This window comes from Hemicordylus capensis, chromosome 2 (genome assembly GCF_027244095.1).
Source record: "Hemicordylus capensis ecotype Gifberg chromosome 2, rHemCap1.1.pri, whole genome shotgun sequence".
NCBI classification, from domain to species: Eukaryota; Metazoa; Chordata; class Lepidosauria; order Squamata; family Cordylidae; genus Hemicordylus; species Hemicordylus capensis.
In genome coordinates this window covers 250,019,227-250,036,773 of record NC_069658.1, presented here as the reverse complement: position 1 = coordinate 250,036,773, position 17,547 = coordinate 250,019,227, and the positions used below count along the sequence as shown (strand labels likewise).

At 46.8% G+C, this 17,547-nt stretch overlaps 1 protein-coding gene across 4 annotated transcripts in view; it reads right to left on the bottom strand.

Moving 5' to 3' along the window:
* TNXB (tenascin XB) overlaps window positions 1-17,547 on the bottom strand; it is a 161,882-nt gene that overhangs the window by 115,119 nt on the left and 29,216 nt on the right. For all 4 annotated transcript variants that reach the window (XM_053291372.1, XM_053291373.1, XM_053291374.1 and 1 more), the window contains exon 2: window positions 1,750-2,200. In XM_053291372.1, coding sequence (XP_053147347.1) covers window positions 1,750-2,191 — 442 coding nt within the window. In that variant the 5' untranslated portion in view covers window positions 2,192-2,200. The remainder of the gene's footprint in view (window positions 1-1,749; window positions 2,201-17,547) is intronic.

The window sequence follows — 17,547 nt, the reverse complement described above, 5'->3', positions numbered from 1 at the left end:
AGGGGCCTTTAAAGTGCCTTACAAATTAAAGCAAACAATAAACCATAAAACATGAAACGCAATACAAACAGATTGCATGGGGCAGCAGAATACATCAGCATATGGTAAACATACAATAATAAGAGAGCCAAAGCAATAACCATAAGCCAATATCTGATAATTCTCTTGTAAAACCCCTATCCCAATCAGTCAGGCCTAATCTAAGTCAGGGTGTGGCCAAATCTCAGCCCTGGAATCCTTTTTCAATGCTTGGAACATGGAAAAAAGCATCTAGGAAGAGTTAATCTGAGCACACGTAAAGTGCAATTCCCTCACCACTGAAGAACCAATCTCAGAAACATCTTGGATGAAGGAGCAAGACTTCTAAGAAAGACAAAGAGTATGTTTGTATTCTGGCACCTTTCATTTCAAACTTTTGATAGCTCCACAATGGGAAATTGAGAAATTTCTCATTGTCAATAATTCAAATTACTCAGAGCCAAACTACCCAAAGTTCTGTTTTCTAGTTTTTCCTCTTTCCTTTCCTTTCCTTTTCAATGCAGGAAGGCACTAGAGGTGGTAAGTTGGCCCTGGGTTGTGTCTGAGCTATGCTGAGCTACTTTTCCAAAGATCAAAAAAAAATGCAGCTTGTTTCCACACCAAGCCAGAATTTGGGGCGATTACAGTGGTGCTTAACCAACACCAATGGTCAGTGGTTAGTGTTGGACTAGGACTGGAGAAACCCAGGTTCAAATCTTCATTCAGCCATGAAGCTCACTGGGTGACCTTGGGCCAGTCATGCTTTCTTGGCTAACCTACCTTGCAAGGTTGTTGTAAAGAAAAAAGAGGAGGAAGAAGAACTGTGCACACTACTCTGTGCTCCTTAGAGGAAGGGAAGGACACAAGTCCCATTAATAAATAAATGAACCCTTCCCTCATGGGTCATTTGACTTCCAACTCCATTTTTCCAGCAGGGAAAAGGTGTGCAATCCAGTCAGGGCTTACTGAAGCAAGGGGCGGCGGGGGGGGGGGGCGTTGCCCAGGGCCCTGTGCTTACAGGAGGTCTGTGCCGCAGCTCAACAACAGACTCTTCTAGTTCCAATAGGACCGGAACAATATTGATCCATCCTGGGGCGCCCACAAACTATATGCACCCTGGGCCCCATACAAGCTAGAGACCCTGAATTTTTGGCCCTTTGTGTGGGAAAACAGCTTGAGGAGTTGATTTTGATCAGGAAACAGCCTGTGGGCAAAGGGTTGTGCACTCATTCCCCTTGCCCTGCTCTACAATAATGAAATGCAGTATCCTGCAGCCACAGCAAAATCAAGAGATGCTTCGCATACTTCCTGTCATGTCCAGTTCGTTCAATGAATATATTGCACACCTTAAGTGTGGAGAATGACATCTTAAGTGTGGAGCCATGTGCTGAGAGGAACTGTCCCTCCTGCAGAGAGCTTCCTTAGCTCTGTAGAGTCTATTACACAAGGGAGTGGTTTCATCCATCTCTCCTTCCTCAGAAGTGCCCTGTGGCACCCAGAAATATGTCCCTGAGGGTCATGGAGCCCTCAGGGACATTTGGGGGGGATGGTGCAGAGCTTTTGCCGAGAAAGGGAAGACTGGGGGGGGGAAAAATTGCACACACTGTTGTGTGCTGGGTGCTGCAAAGCTCAGAAAGCTCCCTGCAACGGGGATTCTTTGTCCCGACATGCAGCTGCACGCTTAGTCAGGATGTCAGCCAGTGATGCTCAGCCACTCACTTTCTTCCTCACCTGTACTAGCCTGGGTACTGGAGGCAGCAGGGCAGCAGCCTCCCCCAGCTTGGCAGGTATCCCGTAGCGTCCGGACTTCATTCTCCAGCGCCTGCAGCCGTCTCAAGAGCTCTTGTATGTCCTCGGTGCCAGGTGAACAACCGCAGGCCTGGGGAGGCAGGTTGATGCGGTGGGTGAAAACCACGTGTTCTTGGTCAGGCCCTTCCAGGGTGTGTTCGTAGAGGCCTCCTCCCCGTGAGGAGCCTGGGGGCCCCAGGGCCTCCTGCGGTGCGAGGGAGACATCCTCCCCCTCCTTTCCATCCCCTGCCAGCTTGATGGTATAGACATGAGAGAAAACTGTAGCATTGGAAGGGATGGGGGGATGGGGCACATGAGCCCCCCAAGAGGCTCCCAGCAGGAAGATGAACAGAGGGAAGAGAATCGCTTTTGGTGGCTTCCCCATGGTATGGACCTGTGAGGGAAGAGACAAACAAACAAACAAGGAGGTTTTGTGTGTCAGAGGATTGTTACACAACTTGTGGTAGAAGTGAGGCAGGCAGGGTTGCCAATTCTGACTGAAGCGATTCCTGGAGGGGCCCCTCCCTCTATTTTTCACAATACCAAGCCATTCAAATCACGAAGACTGCTTACAAAAGTCACCTGGAGATTGATGCTGATTCTTGAAGACTCCTAACAAATCCTGGAGGGTTGGCAACCCTGAAAGTAGCTACAGAGAAGGGCCAGGAGGGTGATTGTTATTTTAGTTAAAAATACTACAGCAAGGGTTTCCAAGCTTTGTAAACGAGTGTAACCCTTCAGCTGCACACCTTCAGCTCAGGTACCCTATAGAGTTTGTGTGTGTGTTGTGTGTGTGTGTGTGTACACGCACAAATTTAAATGCTACAATTATTAAATAGGTTACTCTCTAGTCACTGTCTGATATCCAGACTAAGTTAATCATGAGTTTTCCCACTGAGATAAATGTTTTGAAGTTACTCTCCCATTTGAAGTAAACGTGTCCCATTAATTTCAATAAGACTGCTTACAAGCAGCATGGCTGTGGCAGGGGGAGGCAGGAGGTCTCGAACTACACCCTGGGACTAACCCTTCAAGACTAGGGATGCTAGTAATACTCTAGTACCCCTAGACTTGAAGGGTATCCGTAGTCCCCTGCTAACTGAACAATGAGGCACCTTTTAAAAGTGGTGATTCTTTTTGTTTAGCAGGGAGAGAGCAACTGGCCCGATCCAACCCCAGCACAGTCAAGCCCATGATGCCTGTTAATAGGAGTTAAAAGCTTTCTCACTTTCTCATGCACACATGCAGAGGCTGTGTCTTGATACGTTGTGGTTGGACAATCCCCCAATAAAAGGGTTGGTTTTCATGTCCGCTCTCCCAGCGCCTCACCACCGCAGGATAAGAAGCCACCAAGGGAATGATTAAGCACAATGTGGATATCGCCTATCACATTGATGTGGACAGCAGGAATGCGAACAGAGGCCTGACAGAGATCCCAGGGCCCTCGTGAAGCCGAGTGGCTAGGAAACCATAACAGCAGCGGAAAAACAAGCCGCGGGGTGCCGAGAAACGCAGCCGAAAGCATGGCGGAGAGTCAGACACGGAGCAGGAAGCCAGCAGGGAGGGGAAACCGGATTAGATAAGAGCAAGCCAGAGTGGACCGAGGCAGAATGAGCGGATCTTTAAAACTTCCTTATGTTAACAATCATTTTACTGCCAACATAGACTGTGGAATCTCCCTCCTTAGAGTCCAAATGCCAGTAACATGCACGTCAAACTATGCACGAACCCCGCTACCTGTGGCCTGCACTGCTTACGACTCACCAGCCAAGTCCAGCCACAGATTGTGACCCTCCGGGGCTCAAGAAACTTTTTCTGGCTGCTGCCTGAGAGTCGGACTGCCCCCAGGAAACACAGTTGTATCAAATAAAAATTGAATAAATAAATAAATCGAATAAATAAATAAATAAATAAATAAATAAATAAATAAATATCTGACAAACCACAATGCCAGTAGACTGCCGTTTGCTGTTAAAGACACTCACTGAGATACTGTGCAAGGCAATGCCTGTGCAGCTGCACCTGTGTAAATACTGTCAACAGTGCTGTGCACCAGGGTGCTTTCCAGATTAGACCCTGCAACAGGGTCACGATGTATCTCTGAAGTGTGCCCCCGCACTTCCTGTGTTGTGACACCGCAGTCCCTACGCTGACAGCAGGGTGCCGTTCATATTTCCAAAGCCTTGTTTCTAATTTAATCGTTGCGCTATAACGTTGTGCTATAACGTTGTATATCCAGCGTTAAAAAGGTTGCTGGTTTTTTTGGGGGTTGTTAGTTTCCTCGAGACTGCTCCCCCTGCTGGGCGCTTTGCTGTTTACGTTTTGAATGCAATTTGCCTGAATGGAAGCATTTTGCCGCTGTTGAGCGGCTAGCCTGGAAAGTGCCCAGGGCAGTTCCACCCCAGTGCAATGTTGAGCAAATGCACTTGCACAATGCTGGGACGCCCATTATTTCCAAAGGGCATCCTATTGCACAATACCATTGGTGGTGTTTACACAGACACAGCAGTGCAGGCAGTGTTCCTACCACCCATGTTGCCTTGCACAGTATGTCAGTGAGTCTCCTTTAATAGTGAACTGTGGTCTATCAGCCATGTCTTGCGGTTTGTCTGTTATGACACCTCTGTGTTTTTTGCGGTGGAATCCCAGGCATTTACAGACACGGCAGCATGGTCAGTGCTCCTATTTCCTGCATCACCTTGTGCAGTATCTCAGCCGTAGAACCTCGATATAAGCATGCCAGTGGGTGCCCAACTCTAAGGCACTGGGCAGTGCACAGCACATGCCCAGACTGGTGGAATCCTGCCTTCAGAAATGTGCAATAGTGGGTGAGGGGCTCGGGTAGTAATCCATGGCATGAGAATGGGTTGCTGCATCTCTGCTTTCATTTGCATACTGTTGGAAGGAATGGACTTGACCCCTCTGCTTTGGTCATCTGCAATCGTGTGCTCTGCATGCCCTTTATGAACAGCATTTGTGATATGCTTGTCGTCAAGAGCAGAAGTGTACATGTCTCCCAGGTTGCTTGGTCCTGCCCCCTGCACACCACACCTCCCAGTTGCTGGACCTGGAAACCTTACATATAGCACACCACACTTCCCAGGTTCCTGGTCACATCCTCTAGTCTACATATTTCACACCACAACTTCAGTTGCATATTATAGATACCACTGTTATAACTGAACTTCCGGTTCCTGTAATCATCACCACGGAACAAAACTTACTTCAGCTGAGATCAAGTTAATGCTGTTTGTTTAACAGACTAAAGAAAACATACATAAAACAACAGGAGATTCTGATCCCCTCAGCCTTTTTGTGGTTTAGGTTAACACACACACTAACAACAACACAGAAGTTCTTCTTCCCAGACACCTCTGGGGGAAGAAGCCCCTCCTACAACTATTAACCTTTCAGGTCCCCAGGTCTGTTCAGTACAAAAATCTCAGTTCCTACACACTGCACACCACAACTCTCAGTTTGCACTCCACAACTCTCAGTTCTTATGTATTTCACACCACAACTCTGTTCTTACATATTGCACCCACTACTCTCAGTTCTTACTTTTTTCACAGCACAACTCTTAGTTCTTACCTGTTGTACAACATGACGCTCAGTTCTAACACATTGCACCCCACGACTCTCAGTTCCTACATACTGCACCCCACGACTCTCAGTTCCTACATATTGCACACCACAACTCTCAGTTCCTACATATTGCACCCCGCGACTCTCAGTTCCTACATATTGCACACCGAGCCTCTCAGTTCTTTGGCCACGACCCTACACATTCAGAGCTATGCCCATATTTTCCTCAGTGAAATGGTGGAGGGTATGCCTCAGCCACAGGGGAAGGTTGGGCTCCTCTCTCTGCTCCTCTTCCCCACTCCTGGTGCCTCTTCCTTTGTCCGCCCTTTGGCCCAGAGGGGATGAGCAAGGCAGCAGCGATGCAATTGCTGCCATCCGCTTACTCACCAGCTCTGTTCCTGGCATGCAAGCAGCTGGCAAGCAATGGCACTGGGATAGAGGAGAGGAAGGAGAGGGATCCACCACTCTGGGAACATCTTGCCCAAAACTTGGAGCTGGCCTGACTGCCAGTGACATACTAGGCTAGATTTGGGACAGTGCAAAACAATTTCAAATGTCCAGCAGGAGTCTTGATTCGATGAAGGAGAGCAGCATTTACTGGCTTCTTCTTTTTTTTAATGACCTCTTTTAGGGTTGCCATCTCTTTTTCCTAGTAGGGTTCCTGTGCTTTTAACAGCCACATGGCAAAACATTCAGCAGCTGAAGCTTTCTCTGCTGCAATGCCCATAGGTCCCAAAAGAAGGAGAAAAAAGCTTCATCAACAGCATCTTTGCCTGTTAAGCAGCTGTTCAAGGAACACAAGTCCCGCCAGCAAAGAATAAAAAGATGGTGGCAACCCTATCCTGAATTGACCTTGCTCTATAGATGGTGAACTAACATTTCCCCCGCGATTCAGGTCAATGCACTGCTGGAATCTGAATGCATGGGAGTTAACGAACATCTGAGTGCTGGAGAAAGCCTGCACCACTTTATTATTATTCCAGCTGTTGGCCTGAAGTGCTGCAATTTTCCAATAAACTTTCTGGACTTCCCTTCATTTCCTCCAGGGGCTGCTCCGTTACTTATTGGGAGTAAATAAAATGTCTGTTAGGCTATATGAATAGCCTTTCTCATAAGAAGTGAGCGAGAGCCCCAAGAATCACGCCTCCCTCCTCAGAACCCAGCAGTTGGGCCCCAATCCCTCCTAAAAGGCCTCTGGTGGCCAGCCGTCCCTTCCCCATCACTCTAAATTCAACAGACACCTTTTTGAAAGGCAGCTGTTGATGGATAGGTATGTGCACACTGATGCTCTTCCCAATAAATCAAATGCACACATTCCTCCCCAGCTCCCATCCCCACCCCACCCCCTTGCACTGGGCGGGGGCAGGAGTGCCGGGGCTCTGATTCATCAGACCGGTATTCCTGCCACTAGCCAATTCTGTCGCCTCACCACACGCCCAACCTGAAGGGGGAATTAAGTGTGGGGTTCCGAACTGGGACAGAACAGAACAGAACAGCCAAGGAAGCTCCGTGCCAAGGGACCTGGCTGGATTGCAGTTGCTCAGCGGTGAGGGGGAAAGCACTCTGGGTATGCTCTGAGACACCCTTTTTATTCGTTTGCACACTGCAGGTCGGGTTGCAAAACTGCAACCCAGGTTGCAAAACAAAACTGGTGGTCCTCTTGTTCTTTTAGCAGCAGCTGCCTGTGGGTCAAAGTACACATTACAAGAAGATGTGATTATTAACCTTCCTTTCTACCAAAAATGGTGAGGGGATAACAGCAGGAGAGAGGGCATGCCCTCAACTCCCAGGTTGTAAACCGCCCAGAGACGTAAGTTTTGGGCGGTATAAAAATAAATTAAACAAACAAACAAACAAACTCCTGCCTATGGTTTCCAGCGGCATCTGGTGGGCCACTGTGTGAAACAGGATGCTGGACTAGATGGGCATCCTTGGGCCCGATCCAGCAGGGCTGTTCTTATGTTCTTTTCTTATGGGGTTTGGAAACCAAGTCCTATCAGGAATACCTAAAGGGCTTGCTGTGTTTAGTCTTGAGAGGAGAAGATTAAGAAGGGAATATGGTAGCCCTCTTCAAATATCGGAAGCATTGTCGCATAGAAAATGGAGCAAATTTGTTCTCTGTTGCTCCTGAGGGCAAGACTAGAACCCATGGGTGGAAGTGACACCAAAGCAGATTTAGGCAGTGGCTCCCAACCTTTTCCTTGATGCGTAGCACTACATTGCCATCGAAAGCTGATCACCATATAAGCAAGACATTTTAAACAATTTTAAAAATAGTCTAACTTGTATATGAAGGGGCATTAAAATCCATCTATTTCTAATAATATATTATGCTCACTCACAAACATATTGCACTCATCACAGTACATTGACCTGCAGTAGGCCTACTGGGGGCGGGTGGAGGGAGATAAAACCCATCTAATGTGATGCTGATTGTTGATCATTACATTATCTTCCCCTCCACACACAGAGAGACCACTCGCAGGGGGAGGAGAGCTGGTCTTGTGGTAGCAAGCATGAATTGACCCCCTTTGCTAAGCAGGGTCTGTCCTGGTTTGCATTTGAATGGGAGACTACATGTGAGCACTGTAAGAAATTCCCCTTAGTGGATGGGGCCGCTCTGGGAAGAGCATTTGCATGCTTGCATGCAGAAAGTCCCGAGGTCCTTCCCTGGCACCTCCAAGATAGGGCTGAGAGAGATTCCTGCCTGCAACCTTGGAAAAGCCGCTGCCAGTCTGTGTAGACAATACTGAGTTTGATAGACCGGTGGTCTGATGGTGTATGGCAGCTACCTATGTTCCTACTTTCCTACTTTTGCAGACCACCAGTGGTCTGCGGACCACAGGTTAGGAACCCCTGGGCTAGATATTAGGAAGAATTTGCTAACTGTGAGAGCTGTTCTGCAGTGAAACAGTCCACCTCCTGCAGTGGTGGGCTCTTCTTCTTTAAAGGTTTCCAGTTAGTTGCTGGGTGGCCATCTTTCAGAGATGCTGTGGGAGATTCCTACACTAAGCCAGGGGTTGGACTAGAAGCCTCCAAGGTCCCTTCCAATTCCAACATGCTGTGATTTGACTAAAAATAGATGCTTGGGCCCATTCCAGATTGGGACCACAGCACCGGGGGAGAGGGTTTTTAACCCTTTGCCCTTGCTACATCCAGTTCAGACTGGTCAATCACAGCTGCTCTTTGCCCCAGGAGGGATGTTGCTATCGGTGCCAACAAGAACTTTTCCTTGAGCCAAATATAATTGCGGTGCGCCCAATCCTGATCAAGACTGAGCACGCAACAGCAGACGGCATTAAAGCCCCCCTTCCCCTGTCGTGCAGAAAACAAACTGCTGAACACGTGCTCGTAACATGTCGTCGGTTTGGCCCAGACCTATAGAAATTCAGGAAGTGGAGCTTTTGTTCACTTCTTCAATGTTTAGATTATCCTAACCAGGAAGCTAGGGTAATTGTTCTATGGGATTATCTCCAAGTGATAAGTGGCAAAAGGACAGCTTCAAGGCAACATTTCAATGCGTCAGGCTGCTGCTAAAGGCACAGGAACAAAATCTGTTCAAAGGGCTGTCATCTTTTATGTGACAGGGGAGTTAGGGGCTTCCCTCTTTGGGCCCAAAGAGCTGAAAACCTCTACGGCTCCTGGAGAGGCAGAAAGCTGCTCTATCTTATTTTACTGTCCCCAAGCTTCTAGGAGGGAGCATAGTAGGCCATTGTTCTTGGCCACATTCACACAGTTCCAGGGATCTTGCACAGTTTAAGGAATTCAAATGAGGTTGATGCGATATGTAATCAGCTCCCTGTATGGACATCAAGGGCAATCAATCAATCAATCAATCAATCAGAGGACACAGAAGCATTTCCCTCCCAGGTCTATAGCCAGAAATGTACTGGTGAAAGGGTCTAAAGGAAAAGGGATCGTTTCAAATGGCCCAATACAGAACCTAGTACATTTAAAGTTATTTCACTGCATTCTGACTTAATGGGTGATTGGGTAGGATTCTGCACACCTTTCCCTCTATTTTTAAAATTCATTTCATTAGGGAATGCTTATACCCCACCTTTCCAAGTCCAAAATAGAAGCATTCAAGATGGCTCCACACATATATCCATAAGTTAAATGGGGGAGGGCTGCAGCTCAGTTGAAAAGCACCCGCTCTGCCTGCAGAAAGTGGAAGGGTTCCAACCATTTCCAGACGGGGCTGGGAAATGCCCATCTGAAACCTTGGAGAGCCACGGCCCAACCAGTAGGCTGATTCTCTGTGTGTTAATTAGGAAAGACAACAGTCCTACCCAGCTTCAGGAGCTGTGTACACTCCCAACGTTTCATCATATGCTGTACACCATCCAGAGCCTGTGCATTGCCCAGAGCGATGGGGTGGTTTATAAATGTAATAAATGAAATAAATGAATAAATAAATGATACAAATCTTTGTCCTACCTCATTAAACAGTTGGGTACCAACCCAGCAGGAAGCTCCCACACGATCACTCTCTCTCCTCCCACTTAGACTGTTGTTCACACATGATTTAAAACTCAGAGTGTGCACAGCTTTCGAACTTGGGTAGAAGTTTGTCCTATCCGGTTTATGGTTGTGAGAACAAGCGGAGTGTCAACAATACTGAACTTGGTGGACCGAGGGTCTGACTCAGCAAACAGCAGCTTCCAGAACTAGAGGGTTTTGTTTTTTTTCCTTTTAAAAATGAAAATTAAACTACTTTTACTACTTATAGAAGCTATTCTCACGACCGCTGGAAAGTGGGCTGGCCCACTTAATTCCCCCTCCCCTAAAACGAGGTTAGCAGAGTGAGCCCTCCACTAAACCCATTTTCGTGACCGTGAGTCACTACGGCGCGGCTCCGTGCTGTGGCGACTCATGATTAGGTCCCCGACTGGGAGGCTGCAGCAAGCCTCCCAGCCTCGGGGGTCTCCCCAGAATGCCCTGCGCACTCACACGAGGCATCCTGGGACTCCTAGGGCCCAGGCAGCTCCCAATCCCCGCCGCCCCTACAGGCTCTGTGACAGAGCCAGTAATCATGTGGGTGGCCAGTCCGGCCCCCCAGGGCGGGCTTCGTGCCCATCTGTGGGGAGAGGGGGTCAAGCCCGTTCTCACCGCAGAAGCCCTGCAGGCTCTTCACACTGCTTGTGTGGAGAGCCTCCTACACGGCTATTCAACACAAAAGTTCTCAAAGCATTTCACATAGAAAAGAATAAGAAGTTGGTTCCTCGTCCCCAAAGGGCTCGCAATCACAAATTTGGAAAATCAGGAAAGGCCTAGAAAAACCCTGACAGGGTCAGCCCCTCCACCCATGCATGCCACTCCCGCAGGGCCCACATAGGAGCATGGGGCGGGGGGGCAGATTGCCCAGGGTTATCTGAAAGCTGGAGCCACCCCTGTTCTCTTGCTATGATCTCAGGTGGAGGTCCTCCTCCCCAGCCAAGCTGCAATCCCTTTTAGCTGGAGTTCCTAGGGATTGAACTGGGACCTTCTGCCTACAAAGCAGATGCTAGACTGCTGAGCTATGGCTCTTTCGCTTGAATGCAGATCAGGAAGGTAGACTCTGGTTATTGCTCCCATATGGCCACATCACACTCAGCGACATTTGCTAGTGGTTAAAGTGAAGACAGACAGAACATTTCAAGTGAAGTGTGGAACTGGTTTCAACACACAGTCATTGCCTTGAAAACAAATGCCTGCGCACGGAAGTGTGTCTAGCCCCTGCTAACTGGGCAAGAGAGACCATTCAAACCTGTGGCTTTGAAATGGTTTTCCTTTTGGGACTGGACACTATTTTCTTATTCTTTTTGCTTGGCAAACTGCTTTGATTTTTTTCCCGTGTGAAAAGTGGTATACAGTATAAATCCTTCATAATATGTATCCATACCTCTTCTACCATACTTAAAGAGGCTCTTCTCACCAGGCTCACAGCCGAGCCTGGTGGTTCACACGATGGGAGAAAATCGGGCTAGTCTCCGCTAGCCCGATTTTCTCCCATCGTGTGAATCGCCTCAAAATGTTCCTCTTCAGACGTTGGCCTGGTTCACACAATCAGTCAAATCTAGGTTTGATGTTGGTTACCAATATTAGTATGATTAGCATGAGCCCATGCTATGGTGGTTTATGTACTGAGATAAATCTGAGATTCCTGCCTTGGTGTGAATTCACACAATCATGTTAATGTTGGTAACCCATATTAAACCTAGATTTGACTGATTGTGTAGGCCAGACCAGTATGTTATATGAGAGTACAGATGTCTGTAAACTCATACATGTTTTCTCATGATTGTCTGTACCTGTGTTCATTTAAGAGTGAACCTGGATACAGGCCCCTCAAATGAATGGTGCAGGTAGGAACTGTACTGCTGTACTTGTGTTCAAAATAATGTGTGAATAACTGTACATACAGATCTGTGCCTCTGTATACTATACATTCATTGAACGAGTGTTGAACACCATGTGTGAATGGGGCTGTTTTCACCTTAAGCAAGTGAAGGGCTTTAAACCCCTGTTTCAGATCTTATTTCCATCAATGACACATGGTTGATGTCTTATTCTAAGATTTCTAAGCTGTCCTTACTTTTGCAAGATATACAAAAGGCAGCTCACAGAAGAAGAAAAATATCATTTAAAAAGTAATAATCTAAAAACACATTGATTTTTGGTGCAAAAATGGCATTGGGGGATGTGTTAATCCCCTTCACAGTGCACCCCTCCCGCCAACAACAGAAATTTTCCTATCACTACTACTACTACTACTATTACTATCTATTCACTGCTTTTCAAAGGAGAAGACCAGAGCAATATAGGAAGCTGCCTTATACCAAGTCCAACCATAGGTCCATCTAGCTCAGTATTGTCTACATAGACTGGCAGTGGCTTCTCCAAGGTTTCAGGCAGGAATCTACCTTGGAGAGAGCCAGCGTGGTGTAGTGGTTAGAGTGCTGGACTAGGACTGGGGAGACACGAGTTCAAATCCATTCAGCCATGATACTTGCTGGGTGACTCTGGGCCAGCCACTTCTCTCTTAGTCTAACCTACTTCACAGGGTTGTTGTGAGGAGAAACTTAAGTATGTAGTACATCGCTCTGGGCTCCTTGGAGGAAGAGCAGGATAGAAAATGTAAAATCATCATCATCATCATCATCATCATCATCATCATCATCATTATAATGATGCCAGGGCGGGAACTTGGAACCTTCTGCATGCAAGTATGCAGGTGCTCTTCCCAGAGTGGCCTCATCCCCTGAGGGGAATATCTTACAGTACTTACACATATAGTCTCCCATTCAAAAGCAAACAGGACAGAACCTGCTTAGCAAAAGGGACAATTCATGCTTGCTACCACAAGACCAGCTCCCCTCACTTTAAAGGAGGAAGAAAAAGAAAAGGAGATTCCCTATCCCCAAAGGGCTCAAAGTCTAATAAAATTCAGGAGGGAGGGAGAGAGAGAGAGAGAGAGAGAGATGAGAATGACTACTTCCTGAAGTTTGATGTCATGTATAATTTGGCCCTGAAAACCTTTAAGAGAGAGTAGGGTTTGAACAGGGGCGTATCTAGGGTGGGGCAGGCAGGGCACGTGCCCCAGGCGCCACTTCAAGGGGGGCGCCATTTCCTAAATTTTTTTTAAAAAGGCCACCAAAAACAAAATGGCCACCGGGCATGCTCAAATGGCCTCTGTGAGGCCCTAGGCCATGCCAGGCCTCGCAGAGGCCATTTGAGCAAGCGTGGTGGCCATTTTGTTTTCAGCGGCCATTAATTTTTTTTTAAATGACCACTGCACATGCTCAAATGGTGCCTGTGAGGCCCTAGAGGACAGTGGGAGGAGGGGGAAACTTTGCAGACCCCCCACAGCCTTTAGGAAGTCTCCCAAAGGGGCTACAGGTAATTATTTTTTTAAAAAATTAATATAATATGTCACTGTACACATATTCAGATTGGCACTATGTACAGAGAATCAGAGCTTGTGAATACTGAGCTGAAGTTTATGAGCTAAGATTGTATTCATTTGCTCTTACTTTGCTTCTTGTGATAAGTGAGTTAAATGTGATGTCTTAATAATATGGCTATTAATGTGAGTTTGTCTTTGAATCAGTGTGAAATCCTTAGTATTATGGCCCACTGGGAGTTGCTTGCTCTCTTTCTCTCATTTTAACTGTCTTTCTGAAATACTAGAATAAATTCCAAGCAGACACAGTTTACTCTGCATATCCTTTAATTATTTTCAGAGTATCTGGGAAAAGTCAAATTCTCCATTTATTTTTAAAACTTATGTAATCGTGATGCTACAATGCATAGCAGAGAATTAGACAGGCACTTCTATTCAGTGTTTCCAAGTACACCTCCACAGAATATTTGGGTATTTCATGAGCCCCAGCTCATTTTGTAGTGTTGTAATTTATAGTTTTCCAGCATTTTCTTGGTCTGGCTACGTCCACTGCTAAATAGTTTTTGAAATATTAAAAGATTAATGAGCTTGACTTGTATTTTTCAGCTGATATTATGGTAAAGTTATCTGAAAGATGGGTGTCAGATGTTTGGACAGGGGGCGCAATTTCAGTGCTAAATGGCACTAAATCCAACAAATTAATGATGCTTTATAGGCAATCATATAACTCAGTCCTGAATCTAGCACCCATTAATTTTATTGGGTGACACAGAGTTCTAGTGTTATGGGAGAGAGAGAAAAATGTCTTTCTCCATTTTGTTCACATCATCCCTAATTTTATAAACCTTTATTGTGCCCCTTCCCCACTTAGCTATATATTTTTTTCTAAACTAAAGAACTCCAACCGCTTCATCCTTGCCTTGTAGGGAAGATGCCCTGAGCCCTTCAGCCATGAGTTACCACAGTATAATACACACATTTTGGATCGGTGGGTTGGACAGCACTTCCCAATCAGATTGTGTAACTTCCAGGCAAGTGACAAGAAGCCAGCAGTGGGTCAAGGTTGGGGCACATCTGGAGTCCAAATGGTGTGATTTCTTTGGGTCCATTGGTGTGTTTCCTTAAAAGAGCCCGCAGCCTGTTTATTTTCTTCAAACTGCTGTATGGCATACACCGTGAATTTGGCCACCTCATGCCAGCTATTCCTGTGGTAACATCTCTGCCACCTCCTGCTTAAAACCCCAGAAGTCATAAAGATTATAAGGCTCGACTTTCACAGCCTGGACATCTACTGGAAATCAAAATCAAGTGAGCTTTTGCCCTCCATTGGCAGCTTTTGTCCTCCTGGGTCACTGGCAGGCCTGGCATTACCACACAGCATCTTCAGGCAGCTGCTAGAGGCCAACAGAGGAGCTGCTGAGGCCAGATTTCACCATCCTGAGAAGGACCAGAACCCCACAGCCCAAGGTTTTTCTAAGCAGTTGCATGGATGGCCTTTTCTTCTCACCCGCAATGCAATGCCCCCTCCCTGATGCTATTTGATTGGGCGGCTGTTTCAAGCCACAATTGTGCAGGGAGGCACATGTGCCCGGGACTATGGGTCTCCAGGCTGCCAGCCGCCTCCCCCATACCCTCCTGCACTAGACACTCCACTGCCAACAAGCTGATGCCAACAAGCCACGCAGCCACAGCAGTTCTAAAAACAACTCTGTGAGCCACGCCATGACAAATTGTTCTCTAAGACAGAGTTGCCCCAATCCCAGCAAGAACAAGCAGCCCCTTTAAGGCAGGCCTGTTCTCACTAGCACCTGCACGGCCCAGTCCCACCAATCTGGCACAGTTATGCCAGCTCGGTGATGTCATCAGGCTGCGCTGGCACGAAACCGGTAGGCCCAGGGGCCGCTCTGTTGGAGTTCCAGTGCATCAACCTTTTGCACCAACTATCCTAATGACCGCCAGGAGTAGAGATAGTGAGTCAGGGTCTCCCTTGCTGTTCTACCTGTCTCTACTCTATGACCCCTGATATGACTCCTCAGGCATTTCCTGTGACAAGTCAGAATCCCTTCCTTTCCTCTTAGAGAGGAGATGGAAACATCTCTCTCTCTCCCTCTACCTATTCATTATGTAGCCCTTTAGATTAAGTATTAGGTCTTTCCTATCCAAAGGTGTACTTCACCAATAAATCTACGTAGTATTTGATTCTACAAAAATCTCCAGGCGTCTTCTCTAAATAGCTGCAACAGCTAAACTCTGCATTCTACTCTGTAACTGGAGTGGGTGGCTTCTTTAGTGCTCTGCTAATTAACCAGGGGGTAAAAATTACAACCCCCAACAAGCTCTTGCCCCAGGGCCGCCTCTCACCATGCTAGGCCCCCGTCTTCAACCCAACAAGTCATTAAAATTTGGAATTTGCTGCCCCAGGATGCAATTATGACCACGTACTGATCCCCCCTCACAGATCAGGAGCACAGCATGGGGGAAAGAGGGCCTTCGCTTCCTGTCCCCCACCCCACTGTCTGCTGATATTTTGCCTGGGGGGAAAGCTTCGATTAGCACCATTAAATTTTAGAAATAGATACATTTATTCAAAGACAGATTTTATTATGTATTGGAAAAGCAAGTTACAAGACACTTGTAGTCCTTTTGCATTCTGTTCTTAATGCTTTAATTTTGAGATCACCCGGCTGTCCGTGTGCCCCCGACCCCTCAACTTCGCAATGCCTGGATCAATATGAACCAAATTGGGTACAGTTGTAGGGACACATAAGGACACCTCAACGGCATCATTTGTGTTGATGTCAACCACCTCCGTTCAAGATGACAGACGCATGAACGTTTGAAGCACAAGTGGGCTAACTTGTGAACCACCTAACCAATTTGAACCAAATTTGCTACAGCTGTAGGGGCACATGGGGAAACCTCAATGGCATAGTTTGTGATGATGTCATCTACCCCAGTCCAAGATGACAGACATCTGAATATTTGAAGTGCAAGTGCGCTAACCTGAGGGCTGTCTAACCAATTTCAACCAAATTTGGCACAGTTGTAGTGAGTGACACACAGGGACACCTCAGTTTGTGACGATGTAATACACTCAGATTCAAGATGGTGGAACCATAAACTTTTGAGGTGCAAGTGAGTTAACTTGTGAATTGCTTAACCAATTTGAACCAAATTTGCTACAGCGGTAGGGACACCTCAGTGGCATGACATGTGACAATGTCGTCCAACCCAATTTAAGATGGTGACGCATAAACATTTGAGGCACAAGTGCACTAGCTTGTGGACAGTCTAACCGATTTGAACCAAATTTGCTATAGCTGTTCTGTAGGGATGCTCCAGTGGTGTAGTTTGTGAAGATGACATCCACCCCAAACCAAGATGGTGGACGTATGAACTTTTGAGGCGCAAGTGCACTAACTTGAGGACTACCTAACCAATTTGAAACAAATATGGCTGCAGTGAGTGACACATAGGGACACCTCTATGGTGTCGTTTGTAATTATGTCATCCACCCCGATCCAAGATGGCAGACGCATGAACATTTGAGGTGCAAGAGATCTAACTTGTGGACCTTGATTTGAACCAAATTTAGTCCAGTTGTAGAGACAGTGAAAGGAAAGCAGGCTGATTAGTTCTTAAGAAGTTATTTTTGGATATTTCCCCCCAATATCTTTCCCAAAATCAAGCCATTAAAATCTCCAGGATTGCTTTCAGTAGTCACTGGGAGACTGATGCTGTCTCCTAGCCAATCCTAGAAGGCTGACAACTCTCCTTAGAAATTGATTGGCTGAGCTGGTTCATGAACATTCCAACTGCTCAGCAAACAAAGTTGTTTGCAGTACAATTTCTGTGAAGGGTGGGCAAGTTGTTAGTTGGGCTGGGATGAAAACTTCACAGAGGCCCTAGGGACAAGAGTAGCTTTGCATGGGCCAGGTTAAAGACTGAGAACAGGTCTGAAGACATAGGGAAGTTAAGGTGCAGAGAGATAAGATGGCTGAAGAAAAAGTGGCAAGTAAGCAATGGCCTGAGAAATAGGAACCTAAGGGAAGGGTCAGTAAAAAAGGATCCTCAAGGAAAAGGGTCAGAAGAAGCAGGGAAGTGAGGTAAGAAAAAACCACACAGCACTTAAGGGCAGAAGTGGCTTTATGCTAGGGAGGCTGAATAAAAGATATTGGCTGACATCCTCACTAACCATGTGCCTGCATGCCCAGAAGAAGCATCCCTGCTGTAGAGAGCTTCCTGCGCTCCACAATGGTTGTTGCACAAGG